The sequence below is a fragment of the Rhinolophus sinicus genome, linkage group LG16 (assembly GCF_036562045.2).
Source record: "Rhinolophus sinicus isolate RSC01 linkage group LG16, ASM3656204v1, whole genome shotgun sequence".
In the NCBI taxonomy this organism is placed as follows: domain Eukaryota; kingdom Metazoa; phylum Chordata; class Mammalia; order Chiroptera; family Rhinolophidae; genus Rhinolophus; species Rhinolophus sinicus.
The window spans coordinates 13,948,451-13,970,730 of record NC_133765.1 but is presented as its reverse complement, the minus strand read 5'-3'; the positions used below and the strand labels follow the sequence as shown (position 1 = coordinate 13,970,730).

The 22,280-nt window shown below is 34.6% G+C and overlaps 1 protein-coding gene across 1 annotated transcript in view; it reads left to right on the top strand.

Annotated features, from left to right (window-relative positions):
* The window catches only part of CHEK1 (checkpoint kinase 1), a 29,652-nt gene that overhangs the window by 3,408 nt on the left and 3,964 nt on the right, over positions 1–22,280 (top strand). The window contains exons 2-11 of the mRNA XM_019710505.2: positions 287–371; positions 1,198–1,421; positions 2,606–2,670; positions 2,759–2,828; positions 8,125–8,313; positions 8,740–8,844; positions 10,449–10,544; positions 14,828–14,936; positions 15,126–15,303; positions 15,569–15,700. Coding sequence (XP_019566064.1) covers positions 307–371; positions 1,198–1,421; positions 2,606–2,670; positions 2,759–2,828; positions 8,125–8,313; positions 8,740–8,844; positions 10,449–10,544; positions 14,828–14,936; positions 15,126–15,303; positions 15,569–15,700 — 1,233 coding nt within the window. The 5' untranslated portion in view covers positions 287–306. The remainder of the gene's footprint in view (positions 1–286; positions 372–1,197; positions 1,422–2,605; positions 2,671–2,758; positions 2,829–8,124; positions 8,314–8,739; positions 8,845–10,448; positions 10,545–14,827; positions 14,937–15,125; positions 15,304–15,568; positions 15,701–22,280) is intronic.

The following is a 22,280-nucleotide window of genomic DNA, read 5'->3' as shown; positions in this document are numbered from 1 at the left end:
TTGTTTCCCAACCCCTCGCCACAACTGTTATGTTCCCTCCGAGGCTTAGGAAGACAGTTTCAGCCTTCGCTGTGCGCGGCAATGCGTACGGAAATTTACAGAACAAAACGCCAGAATTTAGAATACTTGTGTGCAGTTTAGACCTGGATAAAATATGGGTGATGCGGTGTCAGGAGAAACAGGAACTTATATTCAGGACTCAAGCCAAGACGCAGAACTCAGTGGCTTAACAGATGATTGAAGCTTGTAATCATCCCCCATCTTTTCTGGATCCTGCCTCTTACAGCCGTGGTACACAGTGGAGTCATGGCAGTGCCCTTTGTGGAAGATTGGGACTTGGTGCAAACCCTGGGAGAAGGTGCCTATGGAGAGTGAGTCTGAGTCCTTTTACCCTGCTTTCACACTTCCTTTTTTCTCTCTCTGAGTACATATTTGTTGTTTTGGAGTTGTTTATTACAGTAGAATGGGGCCTTAGAAAACAGATGTCTGCATTGCAATCCAAGAGTTTTTGGGAACTGAAGCTATACAGTCTTTTGTAAGGATTTTTCTTTTTTCTTTTACATTTTCCTTGTAAAGAGCTGAAAGAGACCGCTGAAGTCAGTTTCTCCTCCCCCCATAGTCCTTCTTGGGGTTTAGTCATAGTGATTAAATGAACAAATGAACAGACTCTGGCGTCAGACTGCCTGGTGTCAAATCATCAGTCTGTCACATACTGGTCATTGTTTTGTTCTTAGGCAAACTTCTTGGTATCGTTGTGTGCCTGTTTTCTCAGCTGAAAGATGGCAATAATAGTACTTACCCCATAGGTGCTTAGAACAATTAAACCACTGGCATTTATAGTGTCAGATTTATAAATGTTAGGTGATGTTATTAAAATTAAATGAATAGAGCATGTGTATATGTGATGTGGCCTAGAATTGCTATTATCCTATTTTAATGTATTTTCTTAACTATTTATTAAATGACTTTGGTTCTTTAGCATGACTTCTTTGGAGCATTAGCTATTGTACTTCATATTTCAGAAGGGAGTAGTATATGTTGAGAGCATGGCAGAAACTATTTCCATGGTTTCTTCTTGGTGGAGAGAGTAATAAAGGTAAAATAGTTTTGGATGGGTCATGTTTAGTTTTTTGAAGTTTTAAAAGAAATAGAATTCATACGTCTGAAATGCTACAACTTTTCCTTTTCCTTTTTTAGAGTTCAACTTGCTGTGAATAGAAGAACTGAAGAAGCAGTTGCAGTAAAGATTGTAGACATGAAGCGTGCCATAGACTGTCCAGAAAATATTAAGAAAGAGATCTGTATCAATAAAATGTTAAATCATGAGAATGTAGTGAAATTCTATGGTCACAGGAGAGAAGGCAATATTCAATATCTATTTCTGGAGTATTGTAGTGGGGGAGAACTTTTTGATCGAATAGGTATGGAAAAAGATTTAAGATAACTATTCTACTAAATACATTTCTAAATTTGTTTTTTAATCTTGAGTCTGCTATTTGGTCATTATCCATTCATAATTGCTTATGCACAGAGAAATTGGAGTAAATTTTTTTGATTTTGCAACTTATATTAACACGTGAAAGCATATATAGAGTCATCAAAGAAAAGGTTTTTCTCAAGTTGTATAAGTGATTTGGTTGGTATTGCTGTTTTGTAGAATTTAAGAATGATAAACTAATCACGTGGTGAAGTATAAGTGCACAGCATTGTTTGCTTATATAATTTTTTTGGTAGACATTCTAGTTACATGAAATTATTGCATACATTTACAGATTCAAAATAATAGCATGTTGTGTCCTCTTTATTTAAGTGAAATAATTTAGAGTTTTCTAGGATTGCTTTGTATATATTAAGTAAATTCTGTGTCTGCTAATTACGTGTTCTATGTAGATTCAAAGGCTTGATGTTACAGAACACTGAGAAGTACATAAAATATATTTTGTGGTTCTAAATTTATTATGTAAGCTATAGAAGTAACAGTTAAAACCAATTATAAGAATTTGGTGTGTATGTCAGGAGAGAATTGAATATAAAAGCAAGAGTTAAGGGAGATCGAGATATAAAAAGATAACTGGCAATAGAACATTTCTTAATAAAACTTTGCTGAAGGAACTTCACAGGCATTCATGATTTTGTAGTGTGAAAGATTATATGAAGTTTAAATCTGTTGTGAAATATTTCGTGAAATTAGCTTAGATTTGCCCAAGCTTCCACTTTGACAGTTACATTTCAGGAATGAGAACAATATTGACATGGCTTTTTGAAGAAATTAGGGGAGGATTTGAAAGATACCAAATGAATCATGGTTAGTATAAGATAAGCAGGGGCTTTCAAGGTCTGGCTTTCATTCTTCATTTGGATGATAGTTTGTTATTTCTGTCTAATTTTCCTGTGATGTTCACTTATTTTTGCCACATAACAGATGGGGAAATGTGAGTTATTAAGTATTATATGTGTAAATGGACTCCAGAGTCTTAATTGTTAGCATAGGATTCTGTTTGCTAAACTACAATCACAAGTGGTTAACCTTATAATTAGCAGTCTGTGTGGTTGATATTTGATTATATTTACCTGATATACTAACTTTCATAATTAATTCTTACAGAGCCAGACATAGGCATGCCTGAACAAGATGCTCAGAGGTTCTTCCATCAACTCATGGCAGGCGTGGTCAGTACATTTGTCTCTTTTACTTAAAATTAGTATGAATGATGTAAGTTACTAAATTCGGGTATGCTTCTTTCTGCTTTCTTCTTAGATTTATCTGCATGGTATTGGAATAACTCACAGGGATATTAAGCCCGAAAACCTCCTGTTAGATGAAAGGGGTAAGTTTAACATTTTGTCACTGCTACCTAAATTATTTTAATACAGCCATGCAAGTCTGTTTCAAGACTTTTGCATTACTGAAATTTCAGGGCAAACAAATTTGAAAAATCTAGGAAATTTGGAGACTTATAGCATATTCAGATTTCATAAGTCCTTCATTATATAGTTGTAGATGAGACAGAGAAATCTGAGTATCAACAGTCTTAAACAACTCTTTAATGAAGTTATAAAGGAAAGATTCTGTTGGAATAGCCTGGACTTTAGCCTTGTTCTATTTGTGCTTTCTAATCTATGACTTGGATAAAGATGCAAGGAGTTTATATTTTATGGGTGTCATAAAAACTGAGAGGAATGAATAGTGAAAGTCTTAGCTTATAGAATCAGTATAAAAAAAGATGACAGAAATGTGGTACATTTATGGGGGTGCCAAAAAACATGTATATACATGACTTGTATTTATCTTTTGTTAATACATTTTTTTTCCTTTCTTAAAATGTGTATACATTTTTTTTTGGCACCCCCTGTGTGTAATGGAATATTACTCGGCTGTAAAAAAGAATGATGTCTTACCATTTGCGACAACATGGATGGACCTAGAGGGTCTATCTTATTAGGCTAAGTGAAATAAATCAGACTGAGAAAGACAAATCCCATATGATCTCACTTATATGTATGTGGAATCTAAAGAAAAAAATAAACGAACAAATAAAACAGAGACAGACTCATAGATACAGAGAACAAACTGGTGGTTGCCAGAGGGTACAGGGGTTGGGGAGCTGGGTGAAAAAGGTGAAGGGATTAAAAAATACAAATTAGTAGTTACAAAATAGTCATGGGGATGAGAAATACAGTGTAGAGAATATAGTCAATAATGTTGCAACAACTGTGTATAGTGCTAGGTAGATACTAGACTAATTAGTGGGATCACTGTGTAAGTTATATAAATGTCTAACCACTGCTGTACACCTGAAACTAATATTTAATGTCAACTGTAACTGGAAAAAAAAGTTTGTGTTTTCTTTTCCCAAAAAACAGATGTTGGCAGTGCAAAAAAAAAAAAAAAAGATGACAGCAATGTTAGCTGCATGGGGTAGTGATTTTTATCTGTTTTGTTTAATGCTCTATTTAGTGCATTAGAATCGTGTCTGGAAAATAATAGGCATTCAAAAATATTTATTGAATGAATGAATTTAGCAGATCGGAGAGGTGGGTCAGATTCCCTACAAGTTTTCTAGTAGGGAAAAATCTAAAGTCTAGTATTTGGATTGAAAAAAATAACCAAATTAGTACACTTGAGTGGCCTATCTTTGCCAGTAAAGCAGGTTAAAAAAGACTTTTACTAGGCAGCAAACTTAATAGTAGTCTAATAATAGTCTCCAGTGTAATTTGGTCATTAGAAAACTAAGTTTATATTATTGAGAATTAGGAAGGTAGCAGTCTAGTACTTATCTGGTGAGGCCACACTGGAAATAATGGGTATCCGGGGATAATACTGTAGAAAGCGTGTAGATCACTGAAGTTTATAGGAGAGTGACCAGAATGATGGAAGGACTAGAAACTAAAATAAGGAATAATTGAAGGAACTCGGGAAACCTGCTAATTGTTAAACACAGTACTTCAAAACACTTGGGTGAAAACTGGACAGAAGCAACCTGAATTAGTACAAGGATGAACCTCATTAATGGGTCTGTCCGAAAACTGAATAGGTTGCTTTGGGAAATAGCGAGATTATAGCATGAGGGTCAAACACTGCATTATTAATTATCAGGGACTTTGCAAAGGGCATTTACACATTGCTTGGATAGTTGGACCAAAGTACTTTTAAGATCATATTCAACCTTGAAGTTTACTGTTTCTGGCAGTGTTATTCCTCAGGACAATAGTGTACTGTCTTACCAGCATCCTTCTAATTTCTCCCTGAACCTATAATTGATCATACAAGGGGATAAATTAAGAAAAGGCTCTATGTAAACAATGGTGTTGTGAATATGTAATACTATCTGGAACATGAAAACTTTGTTCCCTAACTAAAAATAGTGGGATTTTTTTCTCTTTATAAAGATAAAAGATGGTCATGAAATATGATCAAAAGTATAAAGAAGAAAGTAAAAAACTATGAGAAACCCACCAATTAGTCACAACCACTATTAATGTTTTGGTGAATATCTTTTAGATATTCTTTTATTAGCTCATCTACTAACCTAGCTACTTAAGATCCTCCCTTGGTTATTTAGCCTTCTGCAAGTTGCTTCATAAGGCACATAGCAAAACTTTAGTTGTTCAGAAATTGGCGTATGGGAAAAAAGGAATTGTAGAATGGCTTTTTGATGCATCCTGAGAAGTGAGCACAAGCTGGGACAATTGCTTTTGCTTCTATTTTTCATTCTGTTTCCATTACTTTGTGAATGCTAATAGCTTGATGGTATTATAATCAATTCCTCTCTTTCCTTGTCTACAAATTAAATCCTTTTTTGAGTAAATGCAGGTTTCAAGCTACATAAAATCCTCCAGAAAAAGCGATTCCATGTCTGTAAATATAGAGACTGTATCGCATAGTGTTAAGAGCTTGGGCTTTAGAGTCCTTTGAACCTAGGTTTAATCTAGGCTGCCTCATAGTAGGCGTGTGGCCTTGGGTAAGTTACTTAACTTCTCTCTGCCTTACTTTCCTCATCTATAACATGGGGATAGTAAGAGAAACTACTTGGGTTGTGAGTATAAAGATCTATATAAACACCTGTGTACCTATCTGGCTTAAAAAATAAACCTTAGGGGCGGCTGGTTGGCTCTGTTGGTTAGAGCACAATGCTCATAACACCAGGGTCACCGGTTCAATTCTCACATGGGCCAGTGAACTGCACCCTCCACAACTAGGTTGAAAACAACGACTTGACTTGGAGCTGAGTTGTGCCCTCCACAACTAGATTGAAGGCAACAACTTGACTTGGAGCTGATGGGTCCTGGAAAAACACACTGTTCCCCCAATAAAATTAACAAAATAATCAGTTGGTAGAAAATTATTAAAAAATAAAAATATAAATAAAACTTTACACATATATACATGGCTGACAGCAGTGGTGTTTATAATAGCAAAAACTGGAAACAATCCAACAATAGAATCGATAAATTATGAAATGGATGATTTACAGCTATAAGTAATGACATGGATGAATTTCTGGAATATGACAGAGCAAAAAAAAAGGTTACAGAAGAATTTACACGTATGATGCTTCTATTTATATGAAGTTCAAAAATATATAAAATCAAATATGTTATTTGGAGATACACACATTAAAAAAAACAAAAGAAAGGGCATAATGTAACAAAACTCAGAATGATGGTTATCTCTGAGAAGGTAAGAAAGACAATATATTTAGGGAAATTTTTATAGGGGATTTCAAACGAAATAGAACGTTCTTAAACTGGGTGTTGGATGAGCAGATGTTCATTGTATTGTTCATATCTTGCATATTATTCTTTTGTTTCTATTCAATAATAATACTAACAAAAAATGGAACATTACCAATATAGTTGAAGTCCTCCTGTGTATTCCTTCACAAATGTATTTCTCTTTCTTTTTCTCAGAAGTAACCACACTCCTCAATTTAGAATTTATTATACAGTAGTACCTCGGTTTTCGAACGTCTCTGTCGACGAATATTTTGGTTTACGAATGCCGTAAACCCGGCAGTAAACGCTTCGATTTTCGAACACACCTCGGAAGTTGAACATGTCACACGGCTTTTGCTGAGTGCAAGATCCTGAGGCCTAGCTGTCGGCTGTTTTCGAACGTTTCAGAACTCGAACGGTCTTCGGAATGGATTATGTTCGAAAACCGAGGTACCACTGTATACAGTTCTCTACCTGAGTATTATGTTGCAAACTTTATGAAACAAAATCCAAGGAACTCTATGGTCACCCATTAGTATATTCAGTGATTACTACTTATAAGTAACTTGGAACTCTAATCTCAGTGGTATATCAAGATTGTGTCACATATAGATATTAAAAGGATAATTACAGTAGCCACGTCCCAAGTCAAATACAGGTAAACATCAGTGGCTTACATATTATATTATGCAGATGTAATTGATTTGTAAAGAATTCCATCTTTTGGGACAGTTGTTTCTAGCTTTTAAAAAATAGAACAGTGATGACTATAAATTTGTGCACAGACGCAATATAAAAATGGGGTCGTGTTATAATGAATATTTGTTATGATACATATCTTTTTTTCCCACTTAAACCTGATTCCTTGTCAATACATATAGATATACCTTTTCTAACAATTATCTACATAGTTTCATTGTGTACATATATTATAAGATTTAATTATTTCTTTATCGATGGACATTTAAGTTATTTACAAGAAATGTTGCTATGAATATCCTATGCTTGTGAATTTATGGGAGTATTTCTATGGATATCATGCTATAAAAATTACTAGTTCAAAGAGTGTGAATATTTCGAATTGTGATATCTTTAGCCAGATTGCCCTCTAAAAACGTTGAAAATAGGGAATCTTGCCTAACTCCTCTAAGACTAGGTTAGATTCCTTTGCTATAAGATCTTGTAATGTTCTATATTTTCATAACCTTCCCAACAGTTTTCTATTCTTAGTCTTCTCCAATAATTTATCTGCCTACATTTGCTAGTACAGTGTCAGGCAGTTACAGCAGATATTCACCAAGTATAAGTTACATTGAAAGTTCTGCCTGAATTGGTGTGTGTTGATGATGGGAAGTCAGAGAGGAATGTGCTTTTCTGGTTTGTTTTTGTACAGAGTTCCTCCTCCTTTTCTCAGCTTAGGCCCTTTGACAAGAAGTTCTGGTAGTTTGCAGATCTTCAGTTTCGGTGTGTCGTAAAATATTTTCTTCCTGCTGCTGGGAAAGTTAAGCCTAATTTATTACTGATGTCTCCTTGCTGCACTCTGCACACCCCGATGAAGGGCTTGGCTCTGCTTTTAGCCTAAGTCTGGAGTGCCCGTTCCCAGAAAGGCAACCCCTTTTGACTTCAGTATCCGTCTTTAACCAGGTCCAAACTGTTTTGTGTATTGATGATATTTCTCTGAAATTAATAGAAGTGACAAGGCCTTTTTTTTTTTTTTCAATTTTGGCTAGGTGTTGCTATCTTTCATTTCTTCTTTCTAAAAATTTCTTTTTTGGTCACTTTTAAGGTAGAGAAGTTGTACAAACCTTAAATAACACCAGTGATTTTTTCAATAAAACTTAATTCCTTTCAGTTTATCTTGTTACAAAAATTTTTATCCAGTGCCATCTGTTTTTTCCTTTGGTTTAGATAATCTCAAAATCTCTGACTTTGGCTTGGCAACAGTGTTTCGGCATAATAATCGTGAGCGTTTATTGAACAAGATGTGTGGTACTTTACCTTACGTTGCTCCAGAACTTCTAAAGAGGAAAGAATTTCATGCAGAACCAGTTGATGTTTGGTCCTGTGGAATTGTACTTACTGCGATGTTGGCTGGAGGTAAGAGCTATTTAATCATGATAATACTATCCTGTGGAAAGCCAGATTTGTTATAGCAAAATAAACAAAATAAACCAAGGGAATCCATACTTATATGATAAAATTTTAATAGTAAGTTACTTATAACTAAGTTGGAACTTTTAATCCCAAACATTTTTAAAAGTGAAGTATGTATAGCTATTAAATGAAATGTCACAGTAGCTCTTGCTTTTAAGATTCATGTGAATACTTTTGGAAAGAGTTAGGCAGGAAATGGTTCATCCATTTTTGAGTGCCTCTAAAATTTCTGAGTTGGTATTCTTAGTTTGAAAACCATATTGAATTAATTTGGAGGAAATGGATTTGTATTGTTGATTATTTTCCCTTAAAATCTTTACTACATAATGATAAGAACACTCAGAAAATTGAGACTTGTTTCTGTTTTAGAATTACCATGGGACCAGCCCAGTGACAATTGTCAGGAATATTCTGATTGGAAAGAAAAAAAAACATACCTCAACCCTTGGAAAAAAATCGATTCTGCTCCTCTGGGTAAGTGGGTTATCTTGGTTGAAAGTACTGATTTCTTGGATAATGAAGCCTAGTAATAGTTGATTTCTTTTTCTTTTAACTTTTAAATAATCATGTAAGTAATCCATGATCCTTAAGTATGTATGTTTTTACAAAAAATGAGATCACACTACACATGCTATTTTGTTGTTTCGTGTTAATGCTTTTTGAACTTTTTCCAGGACTATAATTGTAGGTCTACATCACTGTTTTTAAAGGCTATGAAGGTAATCTGTTACATGGGCATAATGTGCCTTACAATACTTATCTAATTCACTTTGAGATTTAGATTTTTTTCTATTATTTCTGTTAAGAAAGAGATATGATGATCATCCTTATAACTTAATCTTTGTACATACCTTTAAATTGTGTAATTAAAATAAAACCCCAGAAGTGGAATTGTAGGGTTAAGGGTGTATGCAGTTTTTAATTATTATGGTTTACTTTGCCAAATTGCTTTTCAGAAAGTTTGTACAATTTCATTACAATCTCATTAATTTACATTTAAAAAAATACTTGATTAATCTAATAGACCTATAAAAATATATTCACTGTTTTTTGTTTGTTTGTTTTTAAATTTTTTATTGGGGAATATTAGGGAATAGTGTGTTTCTCCAGGGCCCATTAGCTCCAAGTCGGTGTCCTTCAATCTAGTTGTGGAGGGCGCAGCTCAGCTCCAAGTCCAGTCGCCGTTTTCAATCTTTAGTTGCCAGAGGCACAACCCACCATCCCATGGGGGAATTGAACTGTCAACCTTGTTCAGAGCTCGCGCTCTAACCAACTGAGCCATCCGGCTGCCTCTATTTACTGTTTTTTGTTTTTATTTTAATTTGGTATTAATGAGGTTATATGTCCATTATGTATTTTTAACATATTAATGTCATTAGATCTTTGCATTTGTTACAAATATTTCTCACAATTTGTCATGTATTTTAATTTTGTTTATGCTATTTTGACATACAAAAGTTTTATATTTTTATTTATTTAAATCTATTATCTTGTCCTTTGTAGTTCCTGACTGTGTTGCCAGGTGTGGAAAGGTCTTTTCCACCTCTAACATTAGAAAAAACTTGTATACATTTTCATTTGTCTCTTTATAGCTTCCTTTTTTTCATTTAAACCTTTTGCCCATTAGCAAATGATTTTAGTGGCAGAGATTTATGGATTCTTTATCAAGATAATTAAGATATCTTGAGATGCTGGAAAGTAAATTTCCCTTGTAAAACTGTGTGAATGAGGAGTTGATTTGGAACAATGAAGTTTGGTATTGAAAATGGATAAGAGGGTTTTTGTATCTTTTGTTAATGATGTCACCTGGGGAGAAACATTTCCACCTGGCTCTTTGCTACTTGTTTGCAAATAAGTAAGAATGGGATCTAGGAAGAATATTCTAAGATACAGACAGTAGCAAAGAATAATTGCATGAATCAAAGCAATAATTTAGTAGCTTTATTTTTTTTCTCTTCCCCAGAAATAATATTTGAACATAAGGAAACCAAGGGAGAATATGTTCTGTACCAAAAGCTATAGGCTTTTCTAATCTGCATGATTCTTTTGTAAACATTGTCATAATGTTTTGTTTTCAGCTCTGCTGCATAAAATCCTAGTTGAGAATCCATCAGTAAGGATTGCCATCCCAGACATCAAAAAAGATAGATGGTACAATAAACTACTCAAGAAAGGTAATATATCCTTAAAATACAAGTGTTTTTTTCTGTGAACGGAAAGGTATTTGCAAAGTCAGTATCACAAGTCAACAACGCAAGATAGCTGTGGTCTCTGCCCTGATGGAGATTATAATGTCTAGTAGGAAAAACAAATATAAAAAATAATTTTCAGTTTATTGATACATATAAAGTCGAAAATCAGAGTACTATAGCTAAGTGTTTGACAAAAGTCTTAAGTGACAGAGAAAACTTACCTTCCTGAGGAAATCACATTCAATCTAAGATTTGAAGATTAAAGGGGGAGCTGACCAGATGAGCACTAGCAAGATGAGTGGCAGATTCTGGACATAGGAAGCAACCTTTGCAGTGTCCTGGAGTTTAGAATGTGATGCATTTGAGGAACTTGAAAGAAGGCTGATGTGACGTGCATCATGCTGGCTTGTTGATCATGGTATCAGAGGTGATGGATTAGCCCAGTGTGTGATCATTGTAGGCACTCAGCAAATGTTTGTTGAGTAAATGAGTGAACAGAGAGAGCAGGAGAAGGAGAGAGGTTTGAGATGAGAACACAGAGGTTGATAGTAACCAAGTTGTGGAGGAGGGCCTTGTAAGCCACATTAAGAACTGTGGGCTTTAGCTTAAGGCTATTGGGGAAACCTTTGAGAGATTTTAAGCAAGGAAATGACACGATCACATACACCGTGTTTTTCTGAAAATAAGACCTAGCTGGACAATCAGCTCTAATGCATCTTTTGGAGCAAACATTAATATAAGACCCAGTTTTATTTTACTATAATATAAGACTGGGTCTTATATAATATTATGTAATATAATATAATATAATATAAGACTGGGTCTTATATTAATGTTTGCTCCAAAAGATGCATTAGAGCTGATTGTCCGGCTAGGTCTTATTTTCGGGGAAACATGGTATATTTTTTTTGGTCTTTTTTTTTTTAATTAGTTTCAGGTGTACAAAGCAACATAATAGACATTTTTAACACTCACAAAGTGATAACCCCCTCCCTCAAGCTACTACCCCTCTGATAGCTTATATGACTGTTAACAATAACATTGTCTTCCTTAGGCTATACTCCACCTCCCGTGACCATATATACATATGCATATATATATACACACACACACACATATATATATATATACACACATATATATAAATACTTACAGTTGACATACAATATATTCTACTTTGCTTCAGGTGTACAGCGCAGTGGTCAGGCATCTACACAGTCTATGAAGTGATCCCCTTGATAAGTCCAGTGCCCATCTGGCACCTTACATAATCTTTACAACATTGTTGATTATAATCCCCATCCTGTATTTCACATCCCCATGACTGTATTGTGACTACTAATTTGTACTTTCTAATCCCTTCAACTTCTCCCCCATCCCCACCTCCTCCCATCTAGCAACCAACATTTTTTTTTTTTTCACTATATCTCTGGGTCTGTTTCTATTTTGTTTGCTTATTTATTCTGTTTTTTAGCTTCCATGTATAAGTGAGATCATATGGTATTTGGCTTTCTCTGTCTGACTTATTTCACTTAGCATAATACCCTCTAGGTCCATTCATGTTGTTGCAAATGGTAAGATTTCATTCTTTTTTATGGCCAAGTAATACTCCATTGTATAAATGTACCACAGTTTCTTTATCTGGTTGTCTATCAGTGGGCATTTTGGTTGTTTCCATCTCTTGGCTATTATGAATAGCACTGCAATAAATATAGAGGTGAGTATATTTTTTTGAATTAGTGTTTAAAATATTTTTCTTACTGACTACTATTTTTCATTGTTTTTGATATTTTTGATCCTAGATGTAAAGAGATGGTAGCCTGGACTAGGTTAGTGACAATGGAATTGGAAAGAAGAGATAGATACCAGAGAAATTTAAGAACTAGAATTGATAGAACTGCTGGTTGTTTATATGTGGAAAGGAAAGAGAATGAGGAATTAAGGATGATTCCTTTCTAGTTTGAATAACTGTGTAAATGGTGGTATCATTTACTGGGATGTAGCTCGGAGGCAAAACAGATTTGGGGGGAAATTTTATTTGATTTTGGACATGTTGAATTTAAGAAGTTAAGTAAAATTGTCTTATAGGTGTGTGTGTAACTCAGAATTAGGCTTGAGATGTCAATTTAGGTGTTTTCTTCAAATGGATGGTAATTTACACTGATAGATGAAATTGAGTGTATGAAATTCTAAGGAATGCCAACGTTTAAGTGGTGGGTGGAGGCCAGGGGGACAGATAAGTAGCCAAAGAGATGGGAGGAACCTCAGGAGAATGTTGCTAAGAGAAGAAAATGAATGACGGTGGCAGATTCTGTTAAATGAATTAATAACATAAAGCCTAAAAATTTGTCCAGTGGATTTCATGATATGGAAGTTATTCAAGACCTTAGCAGGAAGAGTTCTGCGGGAGAGTTGGGAGTAAGTTCTAGAGTGCAGTGTTTGTACAGTGATTGATTGTAATCTAAGAGAGGTAAAGAAGCAGAGTATACACAGTTCATTCAGGAAGTTCAACTGACACAGGACAATAGCTGGAGACAAATAATTTTTAACTCTTCACTGAATGTTTCTTTTACCTTTCACCTTTTTAGTTGAAATTCATCTCTCCCCTGAGGACAATGCTTCCTCTCAAATGGTACATATTTTCTTTTCCATACTCTCTCTCTCATACCTTTCGTCTGAGAGTATGGCAGGCATCCTCTTTGATTTTCGTTATCACTTTCTCCCTTTTTCCCACATTCCTTCCCCTTTCATTTCAAATTTCATGTTATTAGACTCTACCACCCACTCTACCTCCTTGTCATAATCAACTTCTAAACCCCCAATTAAAATTCCTGCCACATTGTCACTCTCTCCAACACAATTCCATGTAATTTTTATCATGGTTCTTGGTGGTTTAAATATTTATCTGGATGATCCTTCCAATATTATCTGAGTGACCTCACATTTCTTTGACCTTCTCTCTTCTAGTGATTTTGTTTTCAAGCATCCTGCTCTGACCACCAGTGTATTTTTTTCTGGCTTCCTCTCTCTAGCACCCTGACTCCAGCAATCCTTTGACTTTACCTGAACTTGCAATCCCTTAATTCTGCTACCTTGTCACTGTCTCTTATCTGCACCCTCTCTGGGTCCTGAGTTCCATCCTCACTATTTTAAATCCCAAGGTCAGTCATTATAATACTTCTTTACATTTATATTCAACTTTCTTGCCCCATTCTCTCTTCATCATACTTACCGGGCAAAACCTAACACAAGTTGAATCCAGTTTTCTAACTACACGTAATACCTGCACAGCTCATTGCAGCTGGAGAAAAATATAAAACAATGTTCACTTTAAGTTCAGGATCACTAATCTCGAATGGGCCCTTAATTCTAGTAGGCAATCTTAGTGCATTTCCCCAGTTCTTTGACAGCCCACTCTCCTAAGTCAATTTTTATACCTTTTCTCTTCAACTTCCAGTACCTCTTCCCCATCCTCACTCTCCATTAGTGACAGTACTTCCTATTTCACGGGGAAATAGAAGCAATCACAAGGGAACTTCCACACACGCACCACCATCTCCATCCACCTAACTGCCTTTTTGCTTGTATACTTTGCTTTCTCCCCGGTTTCTGTGGATGAATTTACTGCTCCAGATGTAAGTCAGCTTTTCTCTTCTACACTAGACCCAGTTCTCTTTTGCCTACTCAGGGACATTGTCTAGCAATTCTTCTCTCTTTCTCCTGTATCATTAATTTTTCCCTCTCTACTGGATCTCTCTCATCAGCATATCAACATGCGGTTTCTCCCATCTTACTTCCTAATACATAATAGGCATAAAATATTTGAATGAATGGATTAACAAATAAAAAGGTTGGCTAGACTTAAACACGTTTAAATGGTTTGGGGACAGATCCAGCTGAAAGGAAGAGTCTGAAAGTCTAAGAGAGAGGGAGTAAAAGAGCATCTAAATCTCTGAGAAATTAGGAAAGTATTGGCTCAAGTAGAGGGATGAACATTTGATGGCCTGATACCCCACATTTAGAATATACTTGCAGGTCAGGATTTATGTAATTTGACAAGTGAGTCCTAGTAAGTTCATAATGACCACATTTCTCATAAAATCATGTAGAAAAAGCCACTATTTATTGTATAAGTATTTTGTGTTAAATAAATTAAATGTAGTTTCACTTCTTCAGGTTGCTAGTTGGTTTAATTAAAAATTATCTGCATAGAAAACTTGAAAGAATTTGTATTTACAGGTGTTTTGTTTTGTTTTGTTTTTAAGGGGCAAAGAGGCCCCGAGTCACTTCAGGTGGTGTAGGAGAGTCTCCTGGTGGATTCTCTAAGCACATTCAATCCAATTTGGACTTCTCTCCAGTAAACAGTGCTTCTAGGTAAGATTAATTAATAAAGATCAAGTAGTTGTTGAATGTAATATTTCCCATGGAAAATAATACATGTATATATATACTTTTGTTAATAAATGTCATTTTTATTGGGTGAGAATAGTAATGTGATATTAGAAAGGCCTGACAGATTTTATTTAAAGATATATTTTTTTCCCCCATATCTTAATGCGTCAGTGAAGAAAATGTGAAGTACTCCAGTTCACAGCCAGAACCACGAACAGGTCTGTCCGTATGGGACACCAGCCCTTCGTACATTGATAAACTGGTACAAGGGATCAGTTTTTCCCAACCCACATGTCCGGATCATATGCTTCTGAATAGTCAGTTACTTGGCACCCCAGGATCCTCACAGGTAAGGAAATTTAGTTTTTCAAATAAATAACGGAAGCCCTTTATGTTTTATTGTCTTAAAGTCTTTTTTTAATGTATAAATCTTAACAGTATTAACCTTTTAATTTATGCAGATACATATTTTTTGACAAGGAAGAGAGAATTAGAAGAGACCTTCATGCTTAAGAATCTTAAATCACAGAAAAGAATTTTCAGACAAAATAGCTATGATGTGATTGCTTTTGGTGATATCAGATTTATTCTGCTTTCCTTTATTTGACATGTAGAACCCCTGGCAGCGCTTGGTCAAAAGAATGACACGATTTTTTACCAAATTGGATGCTGACAAATCTTATCAATGCCTGAAAGAGACTTGTGAGAAATTGGGCTATCAATGGAAGAAGAGTTGTATGAATCAGGTATATTTTTTTTAAATTTTCATTGTATCTTTTCCTAAAGAAAAATTTAAATGTTTGAGTAAAAAATTATCATTAGCAGAATACTTTTAAAATGTAATTAGTTTAGTTTGAAAAAAACAATTGAAATTGAAGGCATTTAAATAGAATGTTCTTTAAGAAATAATATTTCTTAAAAGACTTCTCTAAGTTTTTAAAAATATTAAGACTCAAGTCATTATTTTCTTTAAAACTATATATACTTAAATTGTAACAGTAGGAATTAGTTCCCTTCTATGAAATGTGAATACGTTAACAATCCCATCCTTCCTCCATCTCCTCTACTCCCACCTACCAATGTTTGTTTATATTATTATAGCATATTTATAACATTGACATTCTAATAATGTCTTTAGGCTTTTCAAAAATCTTAACATCATGAAAAACAAAGGGGAATATTTTCTAATATTAAATGAAATTAAAGAGGCCTGATAAAGAATGCAATGCATGATCTTTCACTAGATCATGGATTTAAAGAAAAAAAAGCTGTAAAGGATGTTATTGGCACAATTGGGAAAATTTGAATATGGGTAATGTTTCTGTATCTGTCAAATTTCTTGGGTATGATCATAATATTGTGGTTTGTAGGAGAAGCATATTGAAGTAAGTATACGAGTATGCCACCTATAACTTCATTTAAAAACAACAAAAAAAAGCAAACAACCACATTAAAAAAAGACAAGTAAGCATATACTTATCTAGGTCAATAAAGCCAATGAAGGATATAGGGTTATTTATTGTATGATTCTTTCAGTTTTTTCTGTAGATTTGTAAGCTTTAAAAATTAAAAGTTAGGAGAAAATGTGACTGTGCAGAAATCGGAGGTTAGCCTGATTTTCCTTCCACTTGTATAGAAAATTCATTTTTTTTAAAGGTAGATTTATTGAGATAAAATTCACATAAGATGAAAATCATCACTTTAACCATTTTAAAGTGTACAATTCAGTGGTTTTTAGTATATTCACAAGATTGTACAACCATCATCATTTAATTCCAGAACATTTCATTGCCCTGAAAATAAACTCTAGTAATTAGCAGTCACTTCTCATTCTTACCTCCTTCAATCCCTGGCAACCACTAATTTTCTTTCTGTCACTATGGACTACCTATTCTCAATATTTCTTATAAATGGAATCAAATGCTTATATGGCCCTTTGTGTCTGTCTGCTTTTACTTATCATAATGTTTTCAAGGTTAATCCATGTTGCTGCATTTATCCTTTTTATGGATAAATAATATTCTATTGTCTGACTAGACTACATTTTGTTTATCCATTTATCTGAGTGTTTCTACTGTTTGGCTGTTATGAATAATGCTGCTATGACCATTCTTGTACAAGTTTTTTTGTGAACATAAGTGTTTTAGTTTAGTTTGCAAAGGCTATTATAACAAAATACTGCAGACTGGGTGGCTTAAACAACAGAAATTTATTTTCTCACAGTTCTAGAAACTTAAGTCCAAGATCAAGGTGCCAGCAGGGTTGATTTTCGTCTGAGGCCTCTCTCAGTGGCTTTTAAATGGCCACCACACTTGCTGCCTCCTATGGCCTTTCCTCTTGTACATGCATTTCTGGTATCTGTCTCTCTGAATCCTAATTTTCTTTTTTTTTCAAAGACACTGGTCAAATTGTGTTATAGTCCACCTAATGGTCTCATTTTTACTTAATTAACTCTTTAAAAGCCCTATGTCCAAATAGAGTCATGTTTGGAGGTACTGGGCGATAGGATCTCCACCTATTTGGTTGAATTTGGCGATTCAACCAAATTTTGAGGGGACATAAGTGAGCCAATGACAGTTTTTTCAGTTTCTTAGGTATATAGCTAAAAAACGAATTGCTAGGGCATGTGGTAACTGTATATAACTTTTTGGGGAATTGCTAAGGAGTTTCCCAAAGCACCTGTACCATTTTATATTCCCACCAACAATGTGTGAGGGTTCCAATTTCTCTACATCTTTGTCAGTACTTGTGATTGTCTGTTTTCTACATTATAGCTTTTCTTGTGTGTGTAGTGTTATCTCAGTTGCTTTTGATTTGCATTTCCCCAATGCATAATGATGTTGACCATTTTCTCATACGCTTATTGGTCATTTACATATCTTCTTTTAGAGAAATCTCATACGCTTATTGGTCATTTACATATCTTCTTTTATAGCTGTTCAGATATTTTTGACCATATTTTAACTGGTTGTTTTTCTTTTTACTGTTGAGTTGTAAGAGTTCTTTATGTATTTTGCACACTAGACCTTTGTCAGATATCTGATACGTTAATATTTCCTCCCATTCTATAAAGAAAATTCTCCCATTTTCACTTTTTTGTTAGTGTCCTTTGACTAACAAAATGCTTTATTTTTTTCTTTTGTTGTTTGTGCTCTTGAAGCCGAATTTTAAAAACTGTTGGCTATTCCAAGATAATGAAGATGTACACTTTTATTTCCTTCTAACAGTTTTATTAGGATTAGCTCTTACATTTATTTAGTTCTTTCATCCATTTTGATGAAAGACTATTTTTTCCCTATACTGGATGGTCTTGGCACTATGTTGCAAATAAATTGGCCATAGATGTATGGGTTTATTTCTAGATTCTCAGTTCTATTGCATTGATCTACATGTCTTTGCTTATTACGGTACCATACCATTTTGATTATTGTAGCTTTGTGGTAAATTTTGAAATTGGAAAATGTGAATCTTCTAAGTTTGTCTTTTTCAAGATTGTTATGACTATTTGTGGTCCCTTGCATTTTTTAATTTTAGAATCAGTTTGTCCATTACTGCAAAAAGGCATTTGGAATTTTGATAGGGATTACGTTGAATCTGTAGATTAATTTGGGGAGATTCCCATTTTAATAATAATAAGTCTTCTGATACATTAACATGGATTGTCATTCCATTGATTTGTTTTTTTTGTAGAATATTTTGTAGTTTTTAGTGTTCAAGTCTTGTATCTCCTTGGGTAAATTTACTCCTAAGATTTTTATTATTTTTGATGTTATTGTAAATGAAATTTTTCTAAATTTTATTTTCGAGTTGTTTGTTGCTAGTGTGTAGATATCAACTGATTTTGTAAATTGAACTTACATCCTGCTAATTTGCTGACCTCATTTATTAGCTCTAGTAGTTATTTTTGCAGATTCATTGGTATTCTATATATAAAATCATGTTACATATTCGTAAATAAAGATGGTTTTATTTCTCATTTTTATTTCTGATTTTAGTAATTTGAGTTTTTTTCTTGATCAGTCTGGCTAAAGGTTTGTCAATTTTGTTTATCTTTTCAAAGAACTAACTTTTGGTTTCATTGATTTTTCGGTTTTTCTGTTCTAGATTTAATTTATCTTTTAACTTTATTATCTTTGGTATTTCTTTCTTTTTGATTTACATTGCTTTTTCGCCCCTAGTTTTTTAAGTTGGAAGGCTAAATTATTGATTAGAGATCACTGTCTTTTAATGTAAATGCTGATAAATGTACTCTTGGGTACTGCTTTTGCTGCTTCCCATCAGTTTTAGCATGTTAAGTTTTCATTTAAACTATTTTCTAATTTTCCATGTGATTTCTTCTTTGACCCACTGGTCATTTGGGTATGGTTAATTTCCACATATTTGTGAATTTTCTAAAATTACTTATCCATTGCCTCTATTCCATTGTGGTCAGAGAAAATACTTAGTTTTATTTCAATCATTTTAAATTTTTTGAAAGGAATGACTTATTTCTGCTTCTTTGCTATGTTTTCTACATATCTTATATCTTTGTGCCTCAGTTTTTCCCATTATTCTTCTTTTGTTTTCAGTAGACAGTTTTCTTTCTCTTGGTTTTCAGTAGACACTTTCTAGTGTACCACTTCAAATCCTTTCTCGTTTCTTTTACTCTTTTTTTTGTTTTGTTTTCTTAAGGGTTGCCCTGAGGATTCAATTAATATCTTAGTTTTTAACAATCTAGTTAAGATTAATACTAACTTAATGTCAATAGTACATAAAACTTTGCTCCTATATATGACTGCTTTCTCTTTATGCTGTTTGTCACAAATTATGACATTATGCGTTGTGTACCCACAACATAGATTTATATTTACTGCTCTATTTAGTTGTCTTTTAGATCAAGTAAAGAAAAAAAAAATAGGATGGGTGACCGAGTGGCTCAGTTGGTTAGAGCGCGAGCTCTTAACAACAAGGTTGCCGGTTCAATTCCTGCATGGGATGGTGGGCTGCACTCCCTCGCAACTAAATTGAAGGACAGTGACTTGACTTGGAGCCTGATGGGTCCTGGAAAAACACACAGTTCCCCAATAAAAAAAAAAAAAAAAAGGAGTTACAAAAAATTCATTCATGTTGTTTTTTGTATTTACCTGTGTAAATTACCTGTACTAGTGTTCTTTATTTCTTTGCGTAGATTTGAGTTACTATTCTAGTGTCCTTTTACTTCTGCCTGATGGACTTTCCTACAGCATTTCTTTTTGGGTGGTTCTGATAATTTCAAACTCCTTCAGGTTTTAACTGGGACTGTCTTAATTTCTTCATTTTTGATGGATAATTTTGCCAGATATGTAATTCTTGTTTGACAGTTTTTTCCTTTCAGCACTTTGAATATGTCTTCCCACTACTGCCTTTTGGCTTCCATGATTTCTGATGAGAAATCAGCTGCTAATGTGTCACTTTTCTCTGGCTGATTTCAAGATTCTTTGTCATTGCTTTTCCAGCAGTTTGAATGTGACGTTATCTTAGTGTGGAGCTCTTTCATTTTATCCTACTTGGAGTTTATTAAGATTCCTGATGTATAAATTGTTTTTCATAAAATTTGGGAAATTTTCGGCCATTATTTTGTCAAATATTTGTTCTGCCCCTTTCTCTCCTCTCCCTCTAGGACTCACATTGTCCATATTCTGATGCACTTGATGTCCCACAGTTCTCTTAGGCTTTTGTTTTTCTTCATTTCTTTCTGTTCCTTAGGGATACTTTCTCTTGATTGCTTATTTCCTATGTGTGGGCTATATTTTCTTGTTTTTTGTTTCTTGTTTCTGTATGCTTTATCCTTTTTTGTTGAAAACTGGACACTTGGAATATTATAATGTGACAACTCCAGAAATCAGATTTTCCCTCTCGACCCAGGGTTTGTTGTTGATGTTTGATGTAATTGTTGATTGTTTAGTGACTTTTCTGATCTTTTTTGTAAAGTCTGTACTCATTGTTGTGTGTGGCCTGTGAAATCTCTGTTCTGTTAGCTTAATGGTTAGCTGATGATTAGAGAGTTTCTAAAATAACTGGACAGAGAGTTCCTAAAATTCCTGACACTAAAAAATCTTCTAGTTTTTGCATATGGTTTCTGTGTGTGTTAGGCCTGCCTCCAGAACTCAGTCAGAGTTTACAACTCTGCCTTAGACTTCACTTTCTGCTTGTGCAGTGCCTCATGGTTAGCCAGAGGCAGGCCTTAGGGCCTTCTCAGACCTTTCCTGAGCACGTACACTGTCCTGTGCGTGAGCGTGGCCTTATAGATTACCAAGGCCTATGTAAGGGAATTTCAAAGCCCTTATCCCTCACAAACATCTCACTCCCCAGCGTTTCCTTTTAACCTTTGTGGTTATCTGTTGTTTGCCCCAGCGGTTATCCGTTGCCTCAGTAAGCAGAGGCTAAAGCATTTGCCTGTAAATACTTTTGACAAATGCCTCCCAGGTGGCAGCTTTGGCATAAGACAAGTTCTGTCTACCATGTTTCCCTGAAAATAAGACTGGGTCTTATATTAAGGTTTGCTTCAAAAGATGCATTAGGGCTTATGTTCAGGGGATGTCATCCTGAAAAATCATGCCAGGGCTTATTTTCTGGTTAGGTCTTATTTTCGGGGAAACACAGTAGTCAGGCAAAATTAAGGCAAGTGTTCTGAGCAGGTCTTCCAGAGAGCCAGATCAGCTTAAGACAATTTGTGAATAAAGTTTCTTCTGCTGCCACTTGTACCTGCACCTGAAATGCAGACTGTTGTTTTCAAGGCTACTACTGAGCTGAGGAGTGGGGATGGGGATAAAGTAGATTATAATGTGAGAAGGCTCTCCGTTCTTACTAACTTTCAGCTGTTTTGTATGAGTGCACCTGTGTTGCTTTTGTTTAGTTTCCAGTGTTGTAAAAAGTTGGTTCTGACAATTTTTGCCAGTTTTTGCTTTGTATAATTAGTGGGCTTTTAAAGTTTCTTACTCCACTGTTTTCACTGACATCACTCCTTGATTCACTCTTTCTGCCTGAATCCTTGAAGAATTTTCTTTGTCTTTGAAGTGGAATAGCCTATTTCAGATGTGTAGAGTATCTTGTATTTTCCTAGAATGTAATGTGTTGTTCCAGTGTCACACAATTGTGGTACACCTGTGTATTTTTTTATAGTCATTACTGGAAGTGAGAATTATTACCAATGTTCTGTAATTTGGGCTGGGCTTAGCTGGGCCAGTCTGCTGATCTTGCCTGGACTCATTTATCCAGCTGCAGTCGTTTCATGGCTTTACTGTGGCTGGTGGTCTAAGGTGGTGTCATGCACATTTGTGGCCTTTTTGGCTGGCTCTTTCTTTCCAT